The sequence below is a fragment of the Pteronotus mesoamericanus genome, unplaced genomic scaffold (genome assembly GCF_021234165.1).
Source record: "Pteronotus mesoamericanus isolate MK-2021 breed Mesoamerican mustached bat unplaced genomic scaffold, CSHL_Meso_final contig_2, whole genome shotgun sequence".
Taxonomy (NCBI): Eukaryota; Metazoa; Chordata; class Mammalia; order Chiroptera; family Mormoopidae; genus Pteronotus; species Pteronotus mesoamericanus.
This window is the reverse complement of record NW_026555084.1, coordinates 12,180,345-12,206,480: the sequence shown is the minus strand read 5'-3', so window position 1 is coordinate 12,206,480 and position 26,136 is coordinate 12,180,345. Positions and strand designations below refer to the sequence as shown.

General features: G+C 47.3%; 1 protein-coding gene across 4 annotated transcripts in view; it reads left to right on the top strand.

The window, feature by feature from the left end:
- Positions 1-26,136, top strand: part of LARP1 (La ribonucleoprotein 1, translational regulator) — a 95,454-nt gene that overhangs the window by 26,215 nt on the left and 43,103 nt on the right. Inside the window, exon 1 of one of the 4 annotated variants that reach the window (XM_054568130.1) lies at positions 19,499-20,279. The exons of 2 other annotated variants lie outside the window; for them this stretch is intronic. In XM_054568130.1, the coding sequence (XP_054424105.1) occupies positions 19,847-20,279 (433 nt within the window). In that variant the 5' untranslated portion in view covers positions 19,499-19,846. Of the gene's footprint in view, positions 1-19,498; positions 20,280-26,136 lie in introns of those variants that run through there. One more of the 4 variants, XM_054568131.1, reaches the window with a different exon arrangement.

Sequence of the window (26,136 nt, the reverse complement as noted above, 5' to 3'; positions counted from 1 at the left end):
GGGCAGGGGAGCCAACCGTCCAAACAGATGCCTCTGCATCTACCGCCCCTGCCTCGGCCTGAGCAGGTTCTTTCCTGTTTGAGTTCATCTTAGTGGTGTATATAAGGTTCCTTGGTAAAAAAAAAAAAAAAGAAAGAGGGTTGCCCATTTGTGTCTGAACGTCAAAAACCTTTGCTTGGCCCCACTCACCACTTTATATGACATAAAGCAAAGCTGAGGCCGAGGGCAATGAAGGTGCTAGGGCAGCGATTTTCAACCTTTTTCACCTCATGGCAAAGAACTGCAAAGGAAACCAATCACATCAAAATACTAAAATTCTGTGGCACACCTCAAAATATATTTTTTGCCGATCTGACCAAAAAAATAGGTATAATTTTGATTCATTCACACCGGATGGTCATTGTTGGGCTGGCTGTTGTCAATTTTTTATTTGACAGTCTAGGGGAAAAGAGGTCAGTGCCCCAACTAAATAGTCAAGTATTGCACGTTTTAAAAATTCTGGAGGCACACCGGCTGAAAATCACTGTGCCAGAGGCGCACTGCCCTTTGGTGGCTGCCGCGGGGCTGTGGAGGTGGGGGAGGGAGTGGGAAATGCTCTTCCTGCTGCCTCTGCCTGCCAGCCATTCAGGGAAGCAGTCTTCTGGGGCCAAGAGTCACGAGACCTGAATTCAAGGTCCTAGGCCTGCCGCTGCCTTGCATTTCTCAGCTGTTAAACAGGACATGGGTGTTGAGAGGACCAAATAAGAGACAGTTACAAGAAGTATCAAGAACCACTGAAGGGATTTTCATGTATTTGTCTCTCAGCCTGGGACCCTTTCTCAGCTCTCCGCGGGGGTCTTCCTCCCCATCCCAACAAACCCCCAGATAGTCCTTTTATACCATGACAGTATAATCCCAGTCACCCAGCCCAGTGACACCGTCGCTTTTGTGGTTGAACAGCCACCTGGTCAGTCACGCAGTCTGCCAGTTGACCTCCTCAGGTCCTCCTCTTTGCTGTCCAACTGCCATGTCATCTCTCTGGCCTGCGTTTCTCTTAACAGCTCCCACTCTCTCCCTCTCTGCTCCAGTCTTATTCGGTGGAGTCCAAACACCTTTGGCAAATTCTGACCCTGTCCTCCTTCTGCTTCAAGGTCCGTGGTGTCTCCCCACTGCCCACAAGGCCAAGTCCAGCCTCCAGAGCACGGCAACCCAGACTCCTGGGGATCTGCCTCCAGCCTCCCTACCTCCTCCGGCCAGGAGGCTGCTGCACCCCTGTTGCTAGAGGCCCCTCTGCCTTCTGCACGAGCGCAGACAATAGTGCAAGCCCTGGCAACTGCGGGAAGAAGAGATGACTTGGGAAACTAGGAATGCTTCTCTCCCAGAGGCTGATGGGGCAGCCAGGGGAAGCTGGCCATGTTGACGGAGGCAGGGCGCATGTCTGGCTCTGCCTTTGGTCTGGGCCAGACATAGGGTTATTTTCAGAAACTAGCCAGTAACAAGTGGATAGAACTGGGAGGACCTGCATGGTCATGGACGGAGTGGGGAGGTCAACTATGTGCTACATTTTATGAACCAGAGGCAGGAAGCAGGCCACCAGGAACAGACCACAGCCAAGCAATGGGGAATTCATAGAATCCCTGATTCTTAGAATTTCAGAGCCAGGAGGGACCATGCGGATCTTTCCTCTAGCCTAACTCCTTTCTGCTTCAGATAGAAAAGTAGATCCCGGAACAGGGGGGTGATTTGCCTAAGATCACATGAGTTTGAGGCACAACCTGGACTGGAATGAACTTCTGATTTTCTTTTCGATTTTCATGTTCCGGGCTCCGGCCTCTGGATTCCCACTAGAAGACCGAATAACTGGTCCAAGACTGATTTACCAGCAATGAGTTAATGTGTCACTTTGGGCAATGCAATGCTGGCTCTTCCCAGAGGTTGTCAACACCTTAACCCAAAGGTCCCCAGCTAGGGGACAGTGACAAGTTACAAGTGTGTCAAGATCTAGAGCCCTCAGGTCTCAAATGGCCAGGTGGAGCCTGGGGTAACCAGAGCCCCCAACTCTGAGGGGATGGTGACCTCGAGACTTCAAACAGCCTCATTAGTTGAAACCAAGTGGTATCAGATGCCATTATGCACTGCGACGGGAACGGTGGGAAAGCGCTGCCTTCATCTCAAAGCACGAACGATGTTAGGGGCGGTATGGACAAAGGTGGAGAGACGGAGAGTCTGAAGACGCAGGTTCGCGTTCTAGCTGTGCTACTTCCTTCTGACTTGTACATTCGTGGGGGGAAATGACATGAGAAAAAATAAGAGGTACTATTTGTTATGATTTATTTAATCTTTCCAGTAGTTCTGTAAGTAGGCACTGTTACCACTCCATTATACAGATGAGGAAACTGAGTCAGGGAAATTAAGGGACTTAGCCAAGACCCCACACCTGGGGAATGGTTGAGCTAGGATTTGAACCCACGTCTAGATAGATCTCAGGATTTTGTGTTCTTAACCGTTCTCCTATATGGACTTTTTTGGGAACCCGTGGGAGAGAAAGATTTGGGCTCTTTCAGCCCTGCTCCCCTGACATCAGGGCTGCCCCCATCCGCCCCCTACCCCAGGCTTCAGGAAAGCCTTCAGCAGGAGGGAAGCAGGCCTTGGGGTCCTGAAGACCCCTAAGAAGTAAGGACTACCCCCACCCTTGCCTTCATGGGTGTGAGATTATCAGCAGGACTTAGGGTGGGTCTTTTGCACAGAGAGAACCATAATGCGCCAGGGGTAGAGCCCCCAGCCCTTGGGGAGAAAAACACGGTGAGGTATCACTGGTTGCTGCACCTGCCTCTGAGTTGCAGAGGCCCCTCTGAGAAAGGCGCCTTGTTCACCACACTGACCCTCCCTTAAATAATAACTCCTATTTACAGATCCAGTGACTCTGCCATGTACTTTATACACATTGACTCACTTTAATCTTCCCAAGAGCAGTATCTGGAGTAGTTCCTATTATCATCATCTCCCCTTTACCAGACGAGGAATCTAAAACTTGTCCAAGGCCACACAGTTGGTAAGTGGCAGAACTAGTGTTTAAGCTCAGGTCTACTTGACACCCAAGCCCACAATGTTCTGGACCATTAAGGTGCAATCTGGCCCAGAGGGAAAGAACACTGTGCTGGTTCTGGATTACTCCAGAGTTCTGGTTAGTCAACCTTTGTGCAGGTCTTCTCTGGAGCCAGCATCAAGTACTATAGGAAGGTTAATTCCTTTTCTGCCTACAGTGTAAAAGTTGTGAAAGTGAAAGCAATTTACAAACTGTTATTCATTTATTCAAATGGTATTTATTAAGAACTTAAAGCAAGGGAGCCCTGGCACTAAAGAGAGGAATAAGGCATGGTTCCTGCACACTGAAAAATGTAATATAAATGCTAGGTGAGTGAGAGTTGTTGTTTTTTATTATTATTTTGAATAATTATAGACTAGCTTGTTGAAAACCATTGTCCCACTGAGAATTGTAAGAAGAGCTGGATGCCAAACAAAATAAATTTGTGTGTGTGTGTGTGTGTGTGTGTGTGTGCGCGCGCGCGCCTGAAGGCATTAGAGAAACAACAGGGACCTGAGGAGGTCGAGATGCCAGAGGTAAGGGAAATGCCGAGAGCTAAGCCCTACGTTCAGCTGCCACTCTGCCCTTCAAGGCATATGCTGTTTTCCAAGAGATGGCCAGGATGCTGAGCTGAGCGTCTGGAGGTGTTACAAAACTTCAGGGTCTGTGAAGGAGCAATGTCCCTAACAAACATCCCAGCTTTCAAATGGAGCCCCCAAACGGCTACATTGTAGGAAGAGAGGTGAATTAGACATAGACTAGCCCCAACAAAATTGAAGACGAGCATCTAATCAGTTCAGTTTCTTTAGGACTTGGGTTTAAATGCCTGCCAGAAGCAAAAGTAAAAAACTCTCTGATTTCTCTGAAGCTACAATTTTGCTATAATTTTTTCATTCACAATATCTGGCATTAAATCAAAATTTACCTGATACTGCAATATCCTGTGGAGTTTGATGCAATGGGTCTGCGGTAGATTGTTTGCAATGATAGCTATAAGAGTTCCTCCCATTCCTGTACCCAGGCCCATTTGCAGTATGACTTTGCCACTCTTCCAATCAAGAGATAAAGTTTATTTTTCCTCCTTTTGACTCTGGGCTTGTCCTATGGCTTACTTTGATTAATAGGTATCAATTGAAGTGATATTATGGGACATCTAAGCCTTGGCTTCAAGGGGCCTTGCATTTTCCGCATTTACCGTTTTTGGACCTCAGCTGCCATGCAAAACAAAACCTGAGCCAATCCTGCGGGAGAGAGATGGAGAGAAAGGCACAGCTAGCACCAGCCATCAGACAGATGAGCGAGGCATGGGTCTGTCTGGGTCCAGCCAGGAGAGAAACCACACAGTACTTTAAACAGGGAGAATTTAGCATAAAGAAGTACTACTTACAACAGGGGTTGAAGTAACAAGGAAATGACTAATAGGGAGTACAGAGCACTCTACAGAAATAGAAACAGCAGGACTAAGGAGCAGCCACAACCCCTAGGGCTGCCTTACAGCGCCCACAGAGGAGCACCCCAGGGCTGAGACTCAGAGCTCATTGGAGAGAACATGGCCATGTCTGCTAGATGGCAGAGAAGTCACCGTGGTACCCTGCCAGGCCAGCGAACTTGGTAGAAGGGATCCTCTGAAAACTGTTGAAAATGTGCCCCGTCAGGTGCCAGAAAAGCCATTCATAGGGAAATGTCTCACTAGAGACACTTCGGGACAAAATCAGTTGAGACAGAGTTTCCTGGGGAAGCTGCCGGCTTCCAGCTGCCGCTGGTCTCTGTGCACCACAGGAGGGGATGGAGGGCCACCCACACTGCAGGAGCCTGGGGAGCCAGCCCCCTGAAAGGAGGAAGCAAAGACCCCTTCTTACTGTAATGCCTCTCCAGCCCCCCCTGCTGACAAAATGGAGCATACTGCCAACTGGCCAAAAAGAAAAAAAAAGATATTTAAAGGGCCCAGATTCATTTTTCTAGAGCAGGCAAAAAGGGTAAACAGCACAGACCATCTTGGATGACCCAGCCTATCAATCTCCATGACTACAACCGCATGGGTGACCTTCGATGAGGCTCGCAGCACTATCTAGCTGAGCTCCGCCCAAATTGCCAACTCAGAGTTATGCGGAAATAGATGTAATTGTTTTTAGGCCCTAAGTTTTGGGGTAGATTGTTTATACAAAATATTGTAATACCTATGTTACAGGCTGGATTGTTTTCCAGTTCCCACCCCTGAGATATTTGTTTGTGCTGTTCCTTCTGCCCAAAGTGACATTCTTGGCGCCCTCTGCCTGATGGATTTGTTTTCCTACAACAACTTAGTTAATTAATGTTTTATTGACTTACATATAGCACTACATGGAAAAGTACACATCATAAATATACAGCTTGATACATTTTCACCAACTACTTAAAGGTTTGGCCCTTGAACAGCATGGGTTAGGAGAGCTGACCCCTGCAGTTAGGAACCTCATATAATTTTTGACTCCCCAAAGACTTAACTGTAATTGGCCCTTTGCATCTGTGGATTCAACCAACCATGGATCCAAACAATATTTTCCATCCACAGTTGGGAAATTACAGTTGGGAATGTGAAAATACTATTTTCCATTCGCAGTTATTTGAATCCGCAGATGACGGAAAACATGCAGATCCAAAGGGCCAACTGTATTTAATGAAAAAAATTCGTCTATAAGTGGACCCGTGCAGCTCAAATCTGTGTTGTTCAGAGGTCAACTGTATTATGTGACCTACAGTCAGCTACCTCCCTTCCAGTCACTAGCCCTGTCCCTAAGGGTTCTGACATCTTATACCATGGTTACATCAGTGGGTCATATAATTTGTTCTCTTTTCTGTCTGGTTTCTTTTGCTCAACACCCTATTTGTGAGATTCACCCACATTATAATGTGTGGCGATAGTTTATTTTCACCACGGTATAGTTTTCAATTTTGTGTATATACGTCAATATTTATCCACTCTATTGATGGATAGTCAGTCTAGTTTGGGGCTATTACAGAAAGTGCTGTATGCACATGCCTTTTGGTGAACATAGGTATGTATGCATTTCTGTTGGTTATTCTAGGTAAGTTAGATTACTGGGTTAAGGAGTACTTTCATAGTATATTAAGACTTTTAAAAAATCAAAATATAAAATGACATGCATAGATTAACAAACACCATGTGAAAGGAGAATGAAAACTAAACACTTATGCGTGAAATAAAAAGATATTAGGAGAGAAAAAATAAAACAAAATGTTGACAGCGTTTATGGATAAAGGATATTAGTGACTTTTTCCCCTTGACATTCTGTCTTTCCCAATAATTATGTAATGACCATGTAGTACTTTTATAATCAAAAGAAACATTTAATCCTATTGATCTCCAAAGTCTTGCTTAAATGCCACTTCCTTCCAAATGGCCTTACCATAGTCAGATCACCACAGCCAGCCAATGTCTTGCTTCATTTTTATGCTCTCTAGCAGGGCAAAAACACATTGTGGCAGGAACACCGTACCTTATCTGGACAAGGTGCTCTCAAAACATCTGGTCCTTTCCCCATAGTCAAAGAAATTTAAGCAGAAGACATTTCTCAAAAGAGCACTCTAATTTACTAGGAAAAGAGGCAGGAATATGAACCCAGACTACCAGCTCCATTTTCAACACGAAAACACCTGACACTGAGAGAGGTTAAAACAGGCCCATTGTCACCCAGGAAATCACGGTGGAGGCGTTCTAAACAGCTCATTCAAGAAAGAGGGATCTGGTGCAAAACATATAATCTGCCAAGTATTGTATATATTTTCAACAGATCAAGGAGTCAGGGTAGAGATTAAGATAGAGGCAGCAAGTTGAACACCTCAGCTTTGCATTGCCGACTGTGTGACTCTGAGCAAGTTAATTTACCTTTCTGAACTTCAGTCCCTTGTCTGTCGCATTGGAAGGATGAGAGCAGGCAAATTTTCAGGATGGCAAATAGGGTTCAACTCTGATTGGGTGGTATAGAGAGAACGATTCTGAGAATTAGTCTGGGCTTAGTGGGGCGGAGTGCTGTAATTGAATAATAATCTCTGGATGAGTGGGGGATTTTTTTCAAAGGGTATTATGTTTATTAGCTATTTGTTTGTTTTTCCTGGATAAATTGATCTTCAAGATCTTCTCCAGCCCTGTGTTTAGAGTTCTCTGGTTTAGATCTATTCATCTGTCTGGTGGGCATAATATTCATCCCATAGGCACTTCTCTTAATTCCAAAGGGGAAGGAATTTTAATTATCTTCTGAAACTATAGACTTTGTCTCCAGCAATGTATGTGATCTATATTTAAATAATCTGTAAGACACTCAGAGATCCTTAGAGATGAAAATGTCTGAATACAAAGCGTTAATTACATAATTGTAATCATTCTTTTAAGATAAATCATATTATTGCAATTACCATATTTGACAGCCTTTCCTGTCTGCCCATTGCCCTCCCCTCAGGTTGAAGTTGGTCCGGGGAGGTGGGTGTCTGCCCTGCTGTAGTGTGCGATGCAGTCAGTATGCAGATGAGGGAGGTGAATGCTTGGGGTACAGTCCCACCACCCCAAACCACTCCTAGTCCCCAGGCTTGTCTCATTCATGAGCTGCCTGGACCCACCTGGAATGTTACATGGCTTGGGACTTCTAGAGGAAAGTTGACTTTTGTCTTATCTTTGAAACAAATATGCCAAGGCCATCAGAGAGTGGTAGGGGTGCTGTTTGAACAACTTAAGTAACACATAAACTCTATGTTTGTGGTAAATGGAGGGAGCCACGAACAGGGTGACAAGTAAGTACCTCGCAGCATAGCCAGGCGGTCAGTAACGCAGGCTTTGGGATCAGACAGCTGTGGGTTTGAACGTAGCTCTGACACTGAAAAATGAATTTGCACCAGCAGCTTAACCTTTGCAGAATGGGTTCCTCATCTGCAGAATGGGTTTAACCAGAGTACCTACTGCAAAGGGTCATCGTGTGAGAGAATTCATGGAAAGCGCGAGTGCCTGGCACAGATTAAGCATGCCCTAATGTTACAGTCATTATTATGTTAAAATTGTTAGCAGTGATTTCTAATTATATATAAAATAAAACCTCAAAAATAGAAATACGACTTATGTAAATTTTGTGTATACCAGACAGGCTGCAACGGGGTAGCAGTTTTGTTGTTGTTCTGCTCTCTTTTTGACCTGCTCCTTGCCTGGCTTCTCACCGCTGCCTTATCGTCTTGAATGAGGTGTTCCCATTGTCCCAGCTTTCCAGCCCTGCTCCAACCCCTTAACCTCAGCCTTCCCACTCGGGGACCCTGAACTTTCCCTGACTCCACTCGCACGCTGGGTCCCGGGGACACTCTGATCTTCGTCTCCAGCTCCAGGCCCTCGGTTACCCTGTCCCAGGAATCTGCTCAGGGAGGTCAGGGAGCACATGTATGTGTGCATGCTTCCATATATGCATGTCTGTCTGTCTATCTGTCTGAGTTGGGACACTATAACCACCATTCCCTCAGCAACCTTGGTTACCACGTGCACATCCCACCCTATTGAGAAATTTTCTTTTTCCTCACAACCTAATCTCTACATTGCCAACTGGCATCTAATGTGGACTTTCTGAAGAAACAGCAGGCTGTTACAATGCCCACAGAAACACTGTCTCAGAGACTGTGCTGGCTCCAATGTGCTGCCTTCCCCTGCACACTCCTTAAACCATGTTGATTGTACATTATTTTTGCCCTAAATGTTGACCTCAGACACCGACCTTCTCATGAAATAGGACTCTGCTGTACATTTTATCATTTTTTAAAATACTGAGCTAAGCCCTGACCAGCATGGTTCCGTTGATTGGACATTGTCCCACAAGTCACTGGTTTGATTCCCGATCAGGGCACAGGCCTGGGTTGTGGGTTCCGTTCCCAGTCGGGATGCCTGTGGGAGGCAACCAATTGATGTTTCTCCCCCTCTCTTTCTCCCTCCCTCTCCCTTTCTCTAAAAATAGATAAATAAAATCTTTAAAAATCGAGCTAAATTTACAATAATATGCTGTACAGATTTTCAGTATACAGCTCAATGAGTTTTGACAAATGTAAACCCCTACGAATTACAACATTTTGATACAAAATCAGCTAATTTAGAAAAATTGCAAGATTCTATACACCTGTTAGAAAGAGACTGGCGTGTGGCGTCAAGAGACCTGGTTTGTTATCTAGTCGAACCTCTGCCATTAACCAGCTGTGACTTTGGGCAAGTACTTTCCCTTCTCCAGATCTTGGTTTCTGATCTGCACAATGAGAAGGCTGACTCTAGGGGCCGACATGACATGACAGGTACTGAACAAAGGTCACACAAGACTTCCTGAAATTATGCAGCGCTACTGTGTGCTGCTGACATTTGCGAAGTGAATGCACCCCACCTGGATCCTTCCAATCAAATTCCTGAAGAAGAGAAACTAAAGAAATAATCAATAGTTGTAACAATAAACAAAGATGGCAGAACCAAGCCCTGCATCCTGTAGGAATGTACCAAATGCTTATAAATAAACCCTTCTCAAATTTGCTTGCTCCAGTACATTAATGAAAGAAGCTTCTGAAGGGATTAGCTTCAAATTCACAACAAGTACCAGAACCACGCCGCTTGCCAAGTAGGTTAAGTTTAGCTGTTTTGCTGTTTGGAAGCTAATGTGCCTTACTAAAAGAGGAAAAGGCTTCTGCAACAAAATAAGGTGAATCCCTCACATTTCTGTAGCATTTTTCACTTTTCAAAGTCTTCTTGTTCCATTTCTCCTTTGATCTAACACAAGGGTTCTATGGCAAAAAGCAAGATCAGGGTTACGCACACTCCTTTTTCCTGGTGAGGATGCTGCAGCCCAGAGAAATGAGTCTACTCTCACGGTTGCCAGCGAGCCTGCCCCTCCAAACTCCTGGGCCTGTGTCTTTGGGCTGGAGCCACCACTGTCTTTTTTCCAAACAAACCTACCTAGAGAACAGAGCCCAAGATCTAAATATGAAAATAAAAACTATACGAACACTCATAGGTGGTAAAGTTACAGACGTTTATTGCCGTCCCACTAGGTGTTAACACTTGTGGCTCTCCCAACAGCCCAATAAGGGTTGCCCCTCTTTTACAGAAGACAAAGTGGAGGCACAGCCAGGGGTCATGGCTTGCTCAAGCAAACAAAGCAAGTAGGTTGCAGAGGTGGGATTCCGCCCAAGCCACCTGGCTCTGAGCCTAGGCCCTTTGCCCTGTCCTGCACTGCCTCATGTTTAACCATGCTGCTGATTAAAGTACTTTCTAAACAAAGCTATTCATTGGCAAGATGAGTGGCCGGACAGGCGGTGTGGCCCTTTCCGAGCGCTTCAAGTGGATCACTGCTGAGCACTGTTTAAAGGGCAGTTAGGCTTAAAGCAGAGGGCTAGCCGAGCATCCTGGAAGGTTCCTTCTAACCAGAGATTAGAGGATGTGATGAAATCTCTCCAAAATTCCTGTCTTTCAGTTCAGGACAGTGATAAGTCCTCCCTGTCCTTGGGTTCCCAGATTGCACATCCTCTCCCAGCCCAGCCTGCCTGCCAACCATCCCCTCCTCTCAGGCACCGGGATCAGTGAGCTGGGAGAACAGGTGGCTGAGAGAGGGTCATCCTGGAAGTCTGACAGCATGGCCTCTAACCCATGGACTGGGGAGGAGGAACAGAACACTAAACTACAGGGCGCCTGCTGCCTGATTAAATCAGTGCACTGTGTGCAGTGCTATGGAGGCACAACCTGCCAGGCTCACTCCTGGGCCTGAGGCCCCAGTATTAGTCGTGGAACCACAGTCAGACCTCCAGGGGCCCTCAGCAGCACCTCATCCAACCACTCCTTTTCACACATGGGGATACAGAGGCCCAGAGAGGGAGCACAACGTGCCAGAGGCCACACAACACTCATTCAACAAAATATTTACTCCCTACTATGCTAAGCACTGTGCTTAGGACTGAGGATACTAAAAAATGAACAAAGTGGCCATACGTTCCAGTCTTGTGGAGTTTACACATAAGTGGAGGAAATGGGCAGAAAGTAGGTAAACACATAAAATCAGAGATCGTGATCTGTGTTATGAGGAACACGGAGTATGCCAGCCAAGTTGGTGAAGGGAAGTCTCTCTGAGAAGGGGCCATTCAAGCTGAGGCTTGAAGCATGAGAAGTGTGTGGTGTTTGTGTGTGTGCGTGTGTTGGGGGGAACATGTTCCAGGCAGTGGGAACTCTATGCCCAGAGCCCCCGGGCTAGGATGAGCCCCATGTGTCTGAGGAGCTGGCACATGGCAAGGGCTGGGGAGATGAAAAGAGAGGGGAAGTCAGAGGTGGTTGGAGTCTGGAGCACACAGGGTTTTATGGGCCAAGGTAAGAGGTCTGGAGTTTATTCTTGTTGCAGTATGAAGTTATTGGAAGGGTTTTGGCGGGAGAGTGGCAGGCATGCTGTAACATTTCTAGCTTTTCCAGCTGAGGGGCTGCCTGGGAGCTCAGTCACCTTGGAGCCTTGGGGAAGACGCACCAGGCAATGCTACACACACAAAATGAGCTAGGCTATTTATTCCTTGTTTTTATCTGGTGATCTCTGTGCCCTTTGCCCATATGAGGTAATTAGGCCACTCATATGCCACAGATCTCGACAGTCAAGTGCTGTGGGACCCCATGAGAATTGTCAAACCTTTCTGATCCGGTGACTGTTGCTGGGAAAGGCAGGCGGGCAGCCTCGTCCACTTGCCAGACCCTTGCCCGCCTCCTTCCTGTGAGCAGCGCTCATCTGCTTTGCCGTGGAGGTATGAAACAAGAGCAGCTGCTACTGAGACTGCTAGGATGAAAGGAAACTTCCAGCATATCCAGACTTTCATTTTTTTAATTTGGAAAACTGAAGTCCAGAGAAGAAAAGGGACTTTTCTAGGTCCCATGCGAAGTAGCAGCAGGGCTGGAATTGGAAGGCAAACCTCTTCCTAAATCCCACTGTCCGAAAGGGAGGTACCTTGACAAACCTGAGTCAGTGTTTGGGTTCCACAGAACACCAGGCCCAGATTTGTTCTGCAGCACAAGAGTCTGAGGAACGCTGCAATCGCTGCCTCCTTTTTAAAGATTCACCAGGAACATTAAGGGCCCCAAGACATCGTATAGCAAAAACACTCATTTAACTTTGCTTAACCCAAATTGTTTCATTTCCCAAAAGTGATGTCATCTTGGTGGACGATCTCTTCACGTTTTGGGGAATATTCCTTGGGAAGCGCCACCCTAAGTAAAAGTCCCCCCGCCTCCAGCCCCTGCCACCGTCATTGTCGTTCTCGCTGTTATTACCTTACTTGGGCTCCCAGATCGCTCCTCTCTCCAGCTGCCTTGTGCAGGGCCCAGTCCTCAGAGATAATGTCACAGATCAATTGCTCAATCAACAAACACTGGCACTGTGTGTTGACTCTGTGCCTCTGGAGTCATGTGTCCTCTTCTGAAATAAAGGGCAGCTCATTTCTTTCTTTTCTTTTACCAAGGAAAAAGCCTGGAAAAGCTTTGGCAGGGAAAGTCAAAAACATCCCTGAAGGTTAAAGCAATCTGCCCTGTCCCTTACTCTCCCTTTTAATCTGGACACATCCCACTCCCCAATTTTAAGTCTTAATTGAAATACAGCCACCTCCAGAAAGGCTTCCCTGACTACCTGTTTCCCATCCCTCTGGCCCATGGTCCTCTCTGCTTCCCTTTTAGTCTCCTGAACTTGACAGTACCTTGTGTATAGTGAATGGCATGGTATCAGCCTGTGCAGGGATTTAAATGAGGGTAGTTGGCTGGGAACAACAAATGTACTAGTGTGTGTTAGACCCATCTAATCACAGTTAAATTCAATTTAAAAAAAATACCATGTGGGCCAAAGAAAAAATGCATGGGGGCTGTAACTGTAACTTGCCAGAGGGCTGACACCTTGCAACACCTAGGATATTATCTGGAGGGGGAAAGCATTGTATTCGGAATCTTTACAAGTCCTAGAACTGCCACCGACTAGCAGTGTGACTCCAGATAAACGCCTCCTGTTTCTGAACCTCAGTTTCCTCAAGTATAGAATAGGGTTGCACTTGCTCTGCTTTCTTTGTAAGATTTGAAGACCGTTTCTCTTGCCTCTATGCCATTGACCACTAATCCTTTGTAGTAATAGTGAATGTTTATTGAGCACTTGCTATATGTCAGGCACTGTTCTAGACACTTTGCATGTATTAACTCACTTAATCCTCACAATAACCTGAGAGGTAGGTGGTGTTGTCAGCTCCATTTTACACATTAGAAAACTGAGGCCAAGAGAGGTGAAAGAACTTGCCCAAGGCTACAGAGCTGGTGGATGGTGGAGCTGGGACTATAAAACTCTTTCACAAATATTGGTTCACTTAAGTTTTCCAAGGCATAATGAATTTTATCAGACAAGTGTTTTCCTTTTCATCATTTTGTAAATGGAGACATTGAAGCTCAGAGAAGTGAAGTAACTTTCCTGATATCGCATAGCTAGGAAGTAGGCAAACCTCAGCCTGAAGCCAACTCTTGATCCCAAACCTTTGTTTTTTGTTTTGTTTTTTTCTGTGTCACAGGTAAAGGACAGGCTAGTGGTTTGTGAAGAGAACAATGTGCTGGTGTAGAGAGGTTTGCTCCCGGGTCAGAGGGCATGTCTTACCCTTTTATTATTTCCACCCTAGTCCCTAGGTCAGGGCCCTTCTGTCCTGGGAGCTCAGTGCCTTTGCCTAGTTATGGTCATGTTGCTGGGAAAATTGCCTTCTGCCTTCATTTTGGCTGCTGATTTCCACCTGTCTCCATGAACTTGGATGTTTCCTTACCTTGGAGTGGTTAAACATGGTTACTTGAGTCTGCTGGTGGGGTTTTGCATTTTCCATATGTGCCACCTGTGCCTCCTGTTGTGTGATGTAAGGGCCTGGAATGGGAGGGGTGAAGCCTGGGTTCTGATCTTGATTCTGCTGCCCTGGCATCCAGGAGCAAGTCACTGAACTTCTGTGGGGCTCAGTTCTTCAGATGTCAGCTGGGACGATCATATTTGTCCTGTCTCCGTGAAAGCTCTTTGGGAAATGCACTGTGATACAAATAGAAGGTGTGCTGTGAGGTAAGGGATTCCATAGGTGCTTAATAGATGACATTTAACTGATTGTATGGAAGGGGTCTGCAGTGATGTGGAGAAAGCACTCATGATAAAGTGTTGAGGGGGAAACAAAAAATAAAAATGCTGAATGTGCAATATGATCTCAATTATGTAAAATAGACATAGAAAAAAATGCTAGAAGAAAATATACTAACATGTTGCTGGTGATTGCCTGTGGGTTGTGGGCTTTTATGTGGGTGTCACGTCACAAGACAAAAAACATTTTTTTGTTTGCTAAAGTTAATGCACAGTTATATTTTATCATTTAAAAGTATAGCTATATAATGTATACTATGTACATTATATATAACATATAATATATAGACAGTGGTTCCCCCGTATCCATGGTTTCACTTTCAGTGGTGTCAGTTACCCGCAGCCAACCACAGTCCAAGTATACTAAGTGAAGAATTCCAGAAATAAACAATTCCTAAGTTTTCAATTACACACCATTCTGAGTAGCGTGATGAAACTTTGAACTGTCCTGCTAGGGATGTGAATTATCCCCTTAGCCAGCCCATCCACACTGTATATGCTACTCAGCTGTTAGTCACTTAGTAGCTGTCTCAGTTATCAGATTGGTTATCAGAGAGAGAGAGAGAGAGAGAGAGAGAGGGAGGGGTGGGGAAGGAGAGGACACACAGTCTCATAGCTTTTATTACAGCATATTGCTATACCTTTTCTATTGTGTTATTACTGTTATTAATCTCCTATGCCGAATTCATAAATTAAACTTTATTGTAGGAATGTATGTATAAAAGAAAACAGTACATATAGGGTTCACTACTGTCCACATTTTCAGGCAGCCACTGGGCAGGGGGGTATGTCTTGGAACACATCCTCCTTGGATAAGGGGGAACTACTGTATATGTCTGTGTGTGTATATAAATATATATATTTATTTATATATTTATAGCCCCCCAATTTGAGTCTGCCTTTTAGAGAGACAGGATTCAAGATTTTCAGGATCTTCCTCAGGCCTATGTATTTGACAGGTTCTATATATATATGGCAGGGAGAACAATTAGTGGGGAAGCCTATCATGAAACCACCTAAGAAGAGCAGGAATGCCAGGGAAGGTAGCAAGGCTGGGAAGAGAGGCTGCATACGTAGAATGGAGGAGAAAAAGGCTGGAATGGTACCTCTCTCTAACTCAGAGAAATGAATGTGTTAAAAGTTAATTCTCTATCAGACCTTCTTCACTACAAACCCATTCTGCACCTTTACCAACTCCCTGAGCAGCATGGACTGCCTCTGAGCCTACCTCCTTATCTTTAAAATGGGGATAATAATACTTACAGGGAAGGTTTGCCCTGGGGGTTAACCAGGTAGTGTGGGAACAGTCAGCACACTCTCTCACTCCTCACCTGCACGCTAACTCTTGCTGTCTGCATCTACTTCCCAAGAAGAGACGGGCTGAGCCTCCTCCTAGGAACTGAAGTTTCTTGGCAGGTACCAGAAGGCCCAAGAATGTTCAGGGTTTGGAAAAACACTCCCCAGCTGGCACTGTTTGTTTTGGCCAAGGCCCCTGCTTTTGCTGACACCACTCACTCCTCCACGGCAGTGTTAAGACGCCTCCTGCCCAGGAGCCCCTGATATCAGAAGCAGATAAGTGATACAGCCTGGGTTCTCCCAGAAATACAAGGTCTTTTGGAAAATCAAACTCAAAGTGAGATAAAACTGCACATCCAAGTGTGTGAAATTTTCCTTCCTGATAAGCACAGGTAACTCAAAGAACCACCCCACCCCACTTTTACCTATGCTCCCCCCACAAAAAAACAGAATAAAGTTTCATGGAAGCTATATCTTTCTTCACAGTTATAAGCCAGATGGGCAGGTATTGTGCTTTTCATTTTGTGGATGGGGAAATGGAAACCTAGGGAGGAGGCTGCCCAAAGTCTTTCAGCAAAGCCTTAGATGAAACCCAGGGTACAAACCAGGTCTCCTGGCTCTCTGGTCCTTCATTCAGCTTCCTCTGTCTCTCTTTAGGACATTGTCAGCACCAGGAGCAAACAAACACATAATTGATTACAAATAGGTATCTGGACCCCCTTTATCCTTTTTATTTTGCAAGTTTGATTTTTCTCGGTGTGTCTGTGTTTTCAGCGCATGATGTGCCGAAGTCATGGGTACAGCACAAGTCAGTCTTCTAATCCTTGTCCCTTTCTGTCTACATCGTATGTTGTCTTACTTTTTTTTTTTTTTTGCTTAAGTACTTGGGCCCCCAATTTGAGTCTACCTTTTAGAGAGACAGGATTCAAGATTTTCAGGATCTTCCTCAGGCCTATGTATTTGACAGGTTCTTCATAAATGCTTGTGGATGTGGCAGTGGAGGGAAGGAAGGCCTCACAGTGTGGGATGATGGGTAAGAACTAGGCCTGTAGAGTTAGACTGCCCTGAAAAAGCCCACTCTGATATTTAGCTGCTGCCTGGGACCCAGCTGACCATCTTACTTTCCTTTTGAACTTTCTAATTGTTTGTAGCTGAAGACAGTAACACCTGCAGGGTCTACACCCTAGTGCCTGGCACATGGTAGGTACTCAATAAATATTTGTGGAAAGAATTAATACCTACCTCACTGGATTATTGTGAGGATTAAATGAGATAATGAATGTCAAGTATTTCTCATAGAACCTGGGATATAGTAGCTACTCAATAAAAGCTACTCTTAACTATTGGATCATTATTAGTATTAAAATTAAACACATGCACATAGAATGTTGTGTGGGATAGGAATTAAAAACAAGACAAGACAAAACCAAAAAACTCTGATTTCAAATCCCAAGTCCATTATGTAGAAAAAGCTACTGGATTTAGGATCAGTGTACTCAGGTGTGAGACTGGGCTCTGCCATAAACTACCTGCGTGACCTGGGATAAGTAACTTTACTTCTCTCAACTTTAGCATCCTCATCAGCAAAACAAGGAGATTGAGTAATCATTAAGATTCTTTCTGTTATAGCTCTAACATGTAATTTCAGGCAGGTCTCATCTCCTCTGGCCCCAGTTTGCCCATCTGTGAAATGACGCACAAGTATCAAGAAGCCCTTTCTGGGCCAGGGCAGGCCCAGGATATGCAGATCCCAAAGCCCCTCCAGCCTCCACACAGCAGGTCCTGGTTGTAGTTGTTCAGCTCAGACAGAATGCTGAATGGTGTGATCTGGGTTACTTGTCCACACAGAGCTGTGGTCCCCTCATGAGTTGTATTGGGGGCACCTTTCCCCTCTACTTGCAGTTACTGGAATATTGAAAAGAATGACCAAAAATGAGTTGTATTGGGGGCATCTTTCCCCTCTACCTGCAGTTACTGGAATATTGAAAAGAATGACCAGAAATGAGCATTCTGTCCCCTATTAACAAAGTCCAGAGAGGACCTAGTGTGAATGACCTCTTCAGGAACTATTTATTAATAAATGCAATAAGAAAATAATGCATTTCAGTGGCAATGTGCAAGAATTTACCTTCTGATTAAAGGTGTATGTAACACAATCATGAAAAATCCTGCTTAAATTCACTGAAATCCTTTTAATCATTACCTTCTTTAGTACCTCTTTTGAAAAATTGGCCTGTCTCTATAATGTGCACAGCTCTTTGACTTACATTGTCTTCCTTGACTCCTCATGAAAACTCACAAGGTAGAAACAAGTATTATTCACCCCCATTTTCCCACCAGCAAATGGGGCCCAAGGGAGTGCACAGATCTGGCCATGGTGCAGTTTAACTTACAGAAGAGATGGGATTAGACATCAGATTGCCTGAGCACCTCTCCCCAGTAGCCCTGGTTACAACAGCCTACAACCAACCTTGCCCTGTGGGCAGTTCCAAGAGGGTTTTCAATAAGCCTTTTGTAAATTGTCTTGGAGATGGCCAACATTTCCAGGCTGTTCTGTCTTGAGCAGGTGGGATCACAGACAGTTAGAGGCAAAGACTTCTCCAAGTGTGGGACCACCTGGTGGGTAAGCACCCAAGGAGTCTTGTTAAACATGCTTTGTAATCTGTGCTCAAAGTTTTCCCTCATCATCCAAACTAAAGTAGGTGATCTAGACTAATATACTGTAGTCACTGGTGTCTTCGTACATAATAGACAAGAACTTGTTTATCCCATAATTTAATTGTCTCTTTCTCCACCTTAGAATGTAAATTCCACGAGGATAGGGAATTTGTTAGCCTTGTTTATTGCCACACCCCGGTTTCCTAGAACCCAAAGGCTTCCACAGTACGAGGTCAGTAAATATTTATCGAATTAAATGTGCACTAAAGTTTGAAATCACTGTGGTCATACACCAGTCCTTCGTTTTACAATAGGGAAACTGAGGCCCACTGAGTTAGTGACTGCTGCCGAATTGATAACGGGCAGTACCAGGGCCGGGATAAAATCTCAGACCTCCAGAGTCTCAATCAGGGGTTGGTTCAACTCCACCCAAAACAATTCTTTAGAAAAAACGAAATCCACTTGAAAGAAAAGACATTTCCTGCCCATAAATACCCAGCTTCAGGGATTTGGCCAGGCTGGGGGCTGGTAATTCCGTTCCCTCTCCCTAGGTGTCCCCTGCCTCCAAGGGTTAAGGACCCGCCTTTCAGACCGGGCGTCAAACACACCTCTCGGCAGTGTCCCCGGGGTTGGCGGGGAGGAGCTGAGCACAGCTCGTGGAGGTGAGGGCGGCTCGCCCAAGGTCACCGGAACGGGGCCTGGAGGGGCCAAACCCGTGGGGTGCCAGGGGACCGGCGGCCTCGGCGCGTCTTCGGGGTGGACGGCCACCCCCCTCGATCATCCCGTAAGTCGAAGGTGACATTAATGGTTCCTTTCCCCGAACCTGGCGCACCCAACCTAAGCAGCGTGAGCAGGCCCGGCCAGCCGCGTGGCTCCCTCCCATGTGCTCCACCTGCGGCTGTTCTCAAGTGTTGGCCCTTTAAGACACCTCCCCCTTTTCACCCCGCCCCCCCGTATCTCCTGCCTCCCTCTTTGCCCCCCTCCACTGCCGAATTGCATCAGGCACGTGCTCGCCCCCGTCGGGTCTGAGCACCCCTCACCCCGTAGCCTGGGAGGTGCTCCGAGGAATCGGAGGCGAGAGGCGGGGCTAGGGGCGGGCCCTCGAGGCTGTGCGCGCGCGCTCCCGCTCCTCCCGCCCGCCTGGCGGCCTGGGTCAGCCGCGGCGGGCGCGCCCCCGCCGCGCCGTCCCTCCCCTCGCCCGCCGCGTCGCGAGGCGCGCGCCCGCCCGCCGCCTGCCGCGGATCGCGTGGTCGGGTCGTCTCGCCGCGCCTCTCCCCCGTCCGTCCATATTGCAGTAGCCCCCGAGCCGGGAAGCTCGGGCCGTCCCGGCGGCGGGGGGGAGGGAGGGACGGGACGAGAAGCCTGCTTAGGCTCCGGGTGGGGGTGCCTTGCGAGGAACGGGCGGGGGGGGACGCGCGCCAAGGAGGCCTGGACCGCAGAGTGGGGGGCCTTCCTCCCCCCCCCGCCCCGCCAGCGGGCCTTGGATCTACGGCGGCTGCATCCTACTGGGAGGGAGGCCGCGCCTAGCGTGAACCCCGACCCTTCGCAGGGACTGGGTCCCAGCGCCCGGGAGGAAGGCGTCGCGGGCGCCCTGAGAGCCAAGTTCGAGGCGGGGGAGGCCGCCTCTGTCGTGCCCGGCTTCTCCGGGGGGGCGGGCGCGCAGATGGCCACTCAGGTGGAGCCTCTGCTGCCGGGAGGCGCCCCGCTCTTGCAGGCCGAAGAGCACGGGGGTCTGATGAGGAAGAAGCCGCCGCCGCCTGAGGGCAAGGGCGAACCCGGGGCGAACGACGTCGGAGGGGGGGAGCCGGACGGCAGTGGCCGCAGACTTCGGCCGCCCTGCGCCAAGCCACACAAGGAGGGCACCGGGCAGCTGGAGCGCGAGAGCCCGCGGCCTCCTCAGCCGCCCAGCGCCGAGGGCCTGGCCTTCAGCGACGGGGAGGAGGGCGGCGGTGAGCCGGGCGCTGGCGGAGGAGTGGCCGGAGCCGCGGGCGCCGGGCGCCGAGACTTCGTGGAGGCCCCTCCGCCCAAGGTGAACCCGTGGACTAAGAACGCGCTGCCGCCGGTCCTGGCCACTGTGAACGGACAGTCCCCTCCAGGTGGGTCTCCCTGCTTGCTATTCTGGGTACCGGGGCCTCTTCCGGGGACATAGGCGTCCCCTCCCCCAGCGGCCTCCAGGGCCCGGGGGTCTGCCGCTGGTCGTGGTGACTCGGGAATTTTTTTTTTTTAATTGCTTTCTGGCTAATTCGGGCCAATGAACACTCCCCCCAGACACACTGGGGAACCTGCCCCTGCCGGAGCACCCGGCCTCCGGGAGGCCCCAGCGGTTAGTGGACAACGGCGTGGTCCGGGCCTACCCCGCCGGGATCGGGTGGGCTCTGGTTTCGGTGCAAAGGGCCCTCGCCCCCACCGCGTGTTGATGTGAGAGACGCTTTCCAGCCTAAACCTTCCTCGGGAAACCCACTCTTTCCACTCCGCCCCACGTTCCTCGCTTTGGTAGCATTGCGATCGTCCCCATGTTGTAAATGTTTAATGAGCATATGTCATGGGCAGTAAAGCGCCGGGAGATGAGTTCATACCGACCACAAGGGCTCGGGGTTTAAAAGTTAACAACTTTTGTTCTCGAGTAGATGATACCAGGCGGTAGAGTCGCCATTGGCGACGGATTGAGGGGTCGGTTACGGAGAGAATGGAGAGAAGAGGAAACCCAACGTGTCACTGAATTCGATGGTTTCCCTCCTCAATCCCGGGGACCTTCCGCTTTGAGAGGGTGGGATGGAGTGTGCGGGGAATCCGGTTAAGGGGTTGGCGGAAAATGTGAGGGGGCTTGCGGCGGCACGAGGGGCGTGCGGCGGCAGAGGAGGGAGTGGCCGGGCTGGGCGGGCGGGTGACAGTTGGGCGCCATGCGCCGCTGGCCCCGTGGGCAGCTCGCGGCCTCTCAGCCTGTGCGTTCGGTGCCCGCCGCCGCCGCGCTGAGGGTGGAACACGGCTGCGGGCCGGCGGCGCGGTCGAGAGTGTGCGTGTGCGCGAGTGTGAGTGCGCGGCCCCCCTTCCCGGCATTCCTCCGCAGCCAGGACAACGTGGTGCCTCCCCGCGCGGGGAGCGGCATGTGACTGGCGCTCCCCGCGCTCTCCCTCGATTTTTTGGTCCTTTGGGGCCGGGTCCCGGGGGAGGTGGGGGTGCAGGAAATCCCAAAGGAGTCTTGTCAGCATGGGGAGCAAGGCCGTGCAGAATATGGAGGCTCGTCTCGGCCTCTCTCTGCCGAGAATAGACCGTCGGCTTGGTGTGGGAGCGCGCCCTCTCTCCCCCTTTGCCGGCGCGTAGGGCATAAGGCGTCTGGATTCTTTGGTTTGGGGTCCTTTTGAAGTGGGCCAGTATCAAAACCCGATTGTAGTTAGAAGGATGGCCTGTGGCCATGGCCAGAGCCCTAGTGCTTTTTCAAAACTCCTCCCCTTCTGCAATCGCTGGTTGATGCTGACTGGTTTAAACCATCAAAATGGGGAAAGTTGCAAAGGGGAGCCTAATGCCTTCACTTTCAAGGGAGTAGGATCACTCCTAGTCCTAGGAAAACCAGAACAGCTAATTCTGAACATGGCGTGTTGCAATTTTTATTTCTTTTAAGGTTGCTTCATTTGGAGGAGGGGACGCTGGGGGTTTACTAAAGTACCTCAAACCGGGTACTCTTCCTTTTGCCCTTCCCCCTTTTCCCTGCCAGAGCCCTCTTATGCAAAGGGCAGTGCTGAAACCTCCATTTTCTTGCATATCCCTCCTGATCCACCCACAGAGGGAGGGAAAGCAACTAAGACACTCTTTGGTCCTTCCCCCTCTTTAAACTCAAAGGGGTATAATCATCCCCAGGAGAGAGCACTCCTCAGAAGTTTAAATGGGGCTATTTCGGCAGCTGCTGCTGCTGCTTAGCCAATGGTGAACCTGCCTTGTGGGTTTTAAATCAGCCATGACATCAGGTGGTATTGGGTGCCTGAGCTGGTATTTTGTGCAAGTCTAGGGGCCCTTGATAGGGTGCGTCACTGGGGTTATTGATCGTGGGAGGAAGACAGCTTGGCTGACATCTCACCTTTTTTCTGAGTGGAGAAGCCAACCAACGTGCTTGCCCAAAGCAAAATTTTGAGTCGGATAGATTGGCTCTGTTCTTGTTTCTTCTGGAATCTTAAGGCAAGAAAGTGTCTTGTCTGCTCGTTGATTTTGAAACTTTGGAATAGTCTTTGACAGACTAACTGAATTAATTCAGTGGCTTTTGTTTAATCCTGTAGTTAGGGCTCGGGTGCTTTTGGGGAGAACATTTTGTGATTGACTTGTCTGTTCGGTAAGGTTAAATGGACCTTTCTTTGTGGTCTACGTGGATCTCGAAGCCCCCTTTCAAGCCCTGATTTTATTTGCAGCTTGGACAAGTTTAAATGTAACACCAGTGGAGTGGCAGTGTGGTCTTGGGAATTTTTGTGTTCTGTGATGCATATGTTTTTGGGAGTCTACAGAAATGAGTGCCTCATAAGCAAGCTAAAAGCTTTCCAAAGCTTGCTGCAAATGCCTATTTTTAGCCCTCCTTTTGGCTCAGATGCTAGTGTTTTAGTTCTTTAAGGGACACATGCAGTAACTAGTAATAAAAGATGTTTTTTGATATTACCCCTTTGCTTGTGAGGTTCTCTATTCCAGTTTAAACTTCCACGTCTTAAATTTGTAGTTTCAATCTTGGGATTTACATTTTGGCTTTTTGTATTTTCCTCCCTGAGAATATTTTGAAAACCTTTACATTTTTTTTCTTCTTATCCTAGCCACAACTGTTTTAATGTAAGTACAAGAAACACAAGACATCTTAGTTAGAAGAAGAAATGATATATAGCAAAGGCTCTGGGGTCAGAACCTCATGGGTTCAAACACCAGCTCTTACCACTTGCTAGCTGTGCCTTTTTAGGCAAGTTCCTTAACTCTTCTGTGCCTCAGCTTCCCCGTTTGTGTATAGGGATTCAATAATGGTTTATCTGCCTCTTCGGCCTGTGATATGTTTAACGCATTTAGCCCAGTGCTTGATAATGTGGTAGCAGTTATACCATGTTTGGGATACTGAGACTATGGGACTTTCCAGGACTCTTCCTGGGTCTCTGTTTTCTCCCTGAAAAGGAGGGGTTTGGAGAATGTAGTACTACTTTCCTTTTCTGATATTGTATTGGTACTCCATGAAATATATGGGATCATCTCCTAAAAAATGAATCTTGCTTATCCACAGACATAAAGAACATGGTATGGATAATCTTAAATGTTGATTACCCAAAGAATTGGCTATTTTTGCTTTTGAATGTTGTATGATGACTGCTTTAGAAATAAGTTTTAACTTGCTTATTTACCTTTCATTAAGATTACCTGTTGGGAGAGTATACATGTTCTCTTGGGGTCCTGGGGAAAGGCCATTTTGACTGAAGTAAAAGTTTACTGTGGCTAAGTGCACGTGCGGTGGGTTGAGACTTTGAGACTGTGTCATCACTACATGCTTCCTTCACCCCAGTGTGGGGAGTCAGTGGGTTGGTTGTGCAGCACCTCTTACTTAAAACTAACCAGTGTGCAGTCTTTTTCTTGATTTCTCTTTAAAGGAAAGTTGGCAGGTTCTGAGATTTGAGTGTTTCTGTTCTGGGCATCACTTTTCTCCATGTCCCTCGAAGTATAGCTGATGGCACTAAATAAAACAGAGTTATAATCTCAGTCAGCCCATGACAACCCCAGGGATCCTCCGCCCCACTGAACTGGCCTCAGATAATTTACTTCTTCCTTTCTCTACTGTCCTTCCTGGGTTTGGGCCCTTCCTCAGGTACCCCTACCCCATTGCACTAGGTGAGACATCTGTGGATCTGGACATCAGTCTTCACTGTGTGAAGACCTCATAGCCTCAGACCTACTTCAGCCCCGCGTTCTTTCTTCCCACCTCTAGAAAGAGACTGGAATGCAAGTAAGAGCTCTGCCCTGGAATCACATAGTCTGCACTTTTGAGCCCCAGCTTTGCTGCTGCTGCTTTTTCTTTATTGAGTTAAAATTGCCATGTAATACTATATTAGTTTCATGTGTACAACATAATGTTTGTATATTTGTATGTATCCAGCTTTGTGTTTAACTTGCTGTGCAATCTTAGGTGAGTGAGTTGGCCTCTCTGAGCCACTGTTACTCTCAGAATGAGAGTGAGAGTTATTATTTCAGAAGGTCATCAGAATTAGAAAAGGTGATATTTATAAAGCCCTTTGCATAGTGCCAAGCACAGAGCATCTGTTAAATGCTACCTATCTTGTAATTGCTGTTTTAAAATTTTTATCATAAGTGATCACCATTATTAGGATCTGTTTGTTCCGTATCTGAGTCTGCTCAGGACCAGCATTGTGGAAAACAGCAACCCCCATGCTTTCTGTTTCTTCTTTTGTAAAATGATGGAATTGTGTTTAAATGTCGTCAGAGTTTGAGTATCAAAACACTTTTAAAAAAAAATCCTCTCCCCACAAAAGAAAGAAACTAAAACGGAGTTATTTTTGGCATGTGTGTGTTCATATCTGCTATAGTGGGTAAAACTCCAGTTTTGAATCCAAGCTCTGTCAGGGCTGAAGTAACTCTGCTGGCTTCAGGGACTAGGCCGTTCACTTGGGGATACATATCAGTCATTGTGGAACAGCCAGACATTATGTGGCTTACAAAGCTGTAGTGGAAAGTACTCGGCATTGTCTGAAAGTATCCCCCCCCCCCAAGTAAAAATTGAACCCAAATCTAATAGAACCGTAGATCTGTGGGGATAGAGGAACAAATTGATTGACTGTGAGGTAGCAGTTATTCCTGTTCCTGAGAGTGAGAAATTCTACAGCATAGATTATGTTGTCAGTCAATAAATGGCATTTTTAGAAACAGAACTGTTACAGATTAAAAGAGCACAGATACTAATCGAATGTACAGTGTGGATCTTGTTTGGCTCCTGTTCATAGAAACCAGTTAATACGAAGACATTTCGGTGACAGTTGAGGAAATCTGATCATTTTAAATTTTATTAAAGAATGAATTTTTTAGAGGTATTGTGATGTTGTTGTTGTTGTTGTTTTTAAAGTCCATAACTGGTTAGATTGTACAGTTCTGGTAAGAACTGCTGGGTTAGCCTAGATAAATGAGGACTTAAAGCTCTTTTCCTATAGCTCAAATCAGTTTCTTCTCTTAGTAGCTCAATTGGTTCGAGCGGGGTCCTGATATGCCAAGTTTGCAGGTTTGATCTCCAGTCACAGTGCATACAAGAAGCTACCAATGAATGTCTAGATCTGTGGAATGAGTCAGTGTTTTTCTCCCCCTCCCCCCCCCCGCCTTTCCTCTTTCTCTGAAAACCAATAAATACAATTTTTTAAAAAAAAGAATGCATATAACTAGAACATCCTCTGAAGAGTAAAGGTAGGGGGAGGTCTTCATTCAGAACCGGCAGCGTCCATGCCCCTTCTTCGGGGCAGGGAGTCTGGGGTTTGACACTAGCTGGGAGGGAAAGGTTGGGGGTGGTTAGGAGGTGGTTCCAGGCCCTTGGGAGCTGGTGGGTAGTCTTAAGCCATCTGGAACCCTGACCCTCCCAAGAGGCAGAGTCTCTTAAATGACCCGCCCCATTTGCAGTGGGACCTAGGCAAGAATAAGCATTTTATAGCTGTTACTCAGCGCTGTTTCTCTCCCTTTGGGAGGTGGGTAAGGAGAGAAGGAGGAGCAGGCCTGAAACCACAAAAACCTCCATAAAATGGAGAGCTTGGCAGATGGGAGTGCCCCTGTTTGCAAAATCTAAGACAAGCTGAAAGGGGGTAATTAGAGTTTTGGGGCCTCAAGAGGGCTCACAGGTGCCTCAATCTGGGCTCACAAACCTCCCTGGCTGGTCCAGAATAATCCAAGGGAGTGGCCAGGAGAGAGGACAGCCTTACCTTGCTTGGGAGTTCATGATAGGAAATAAAT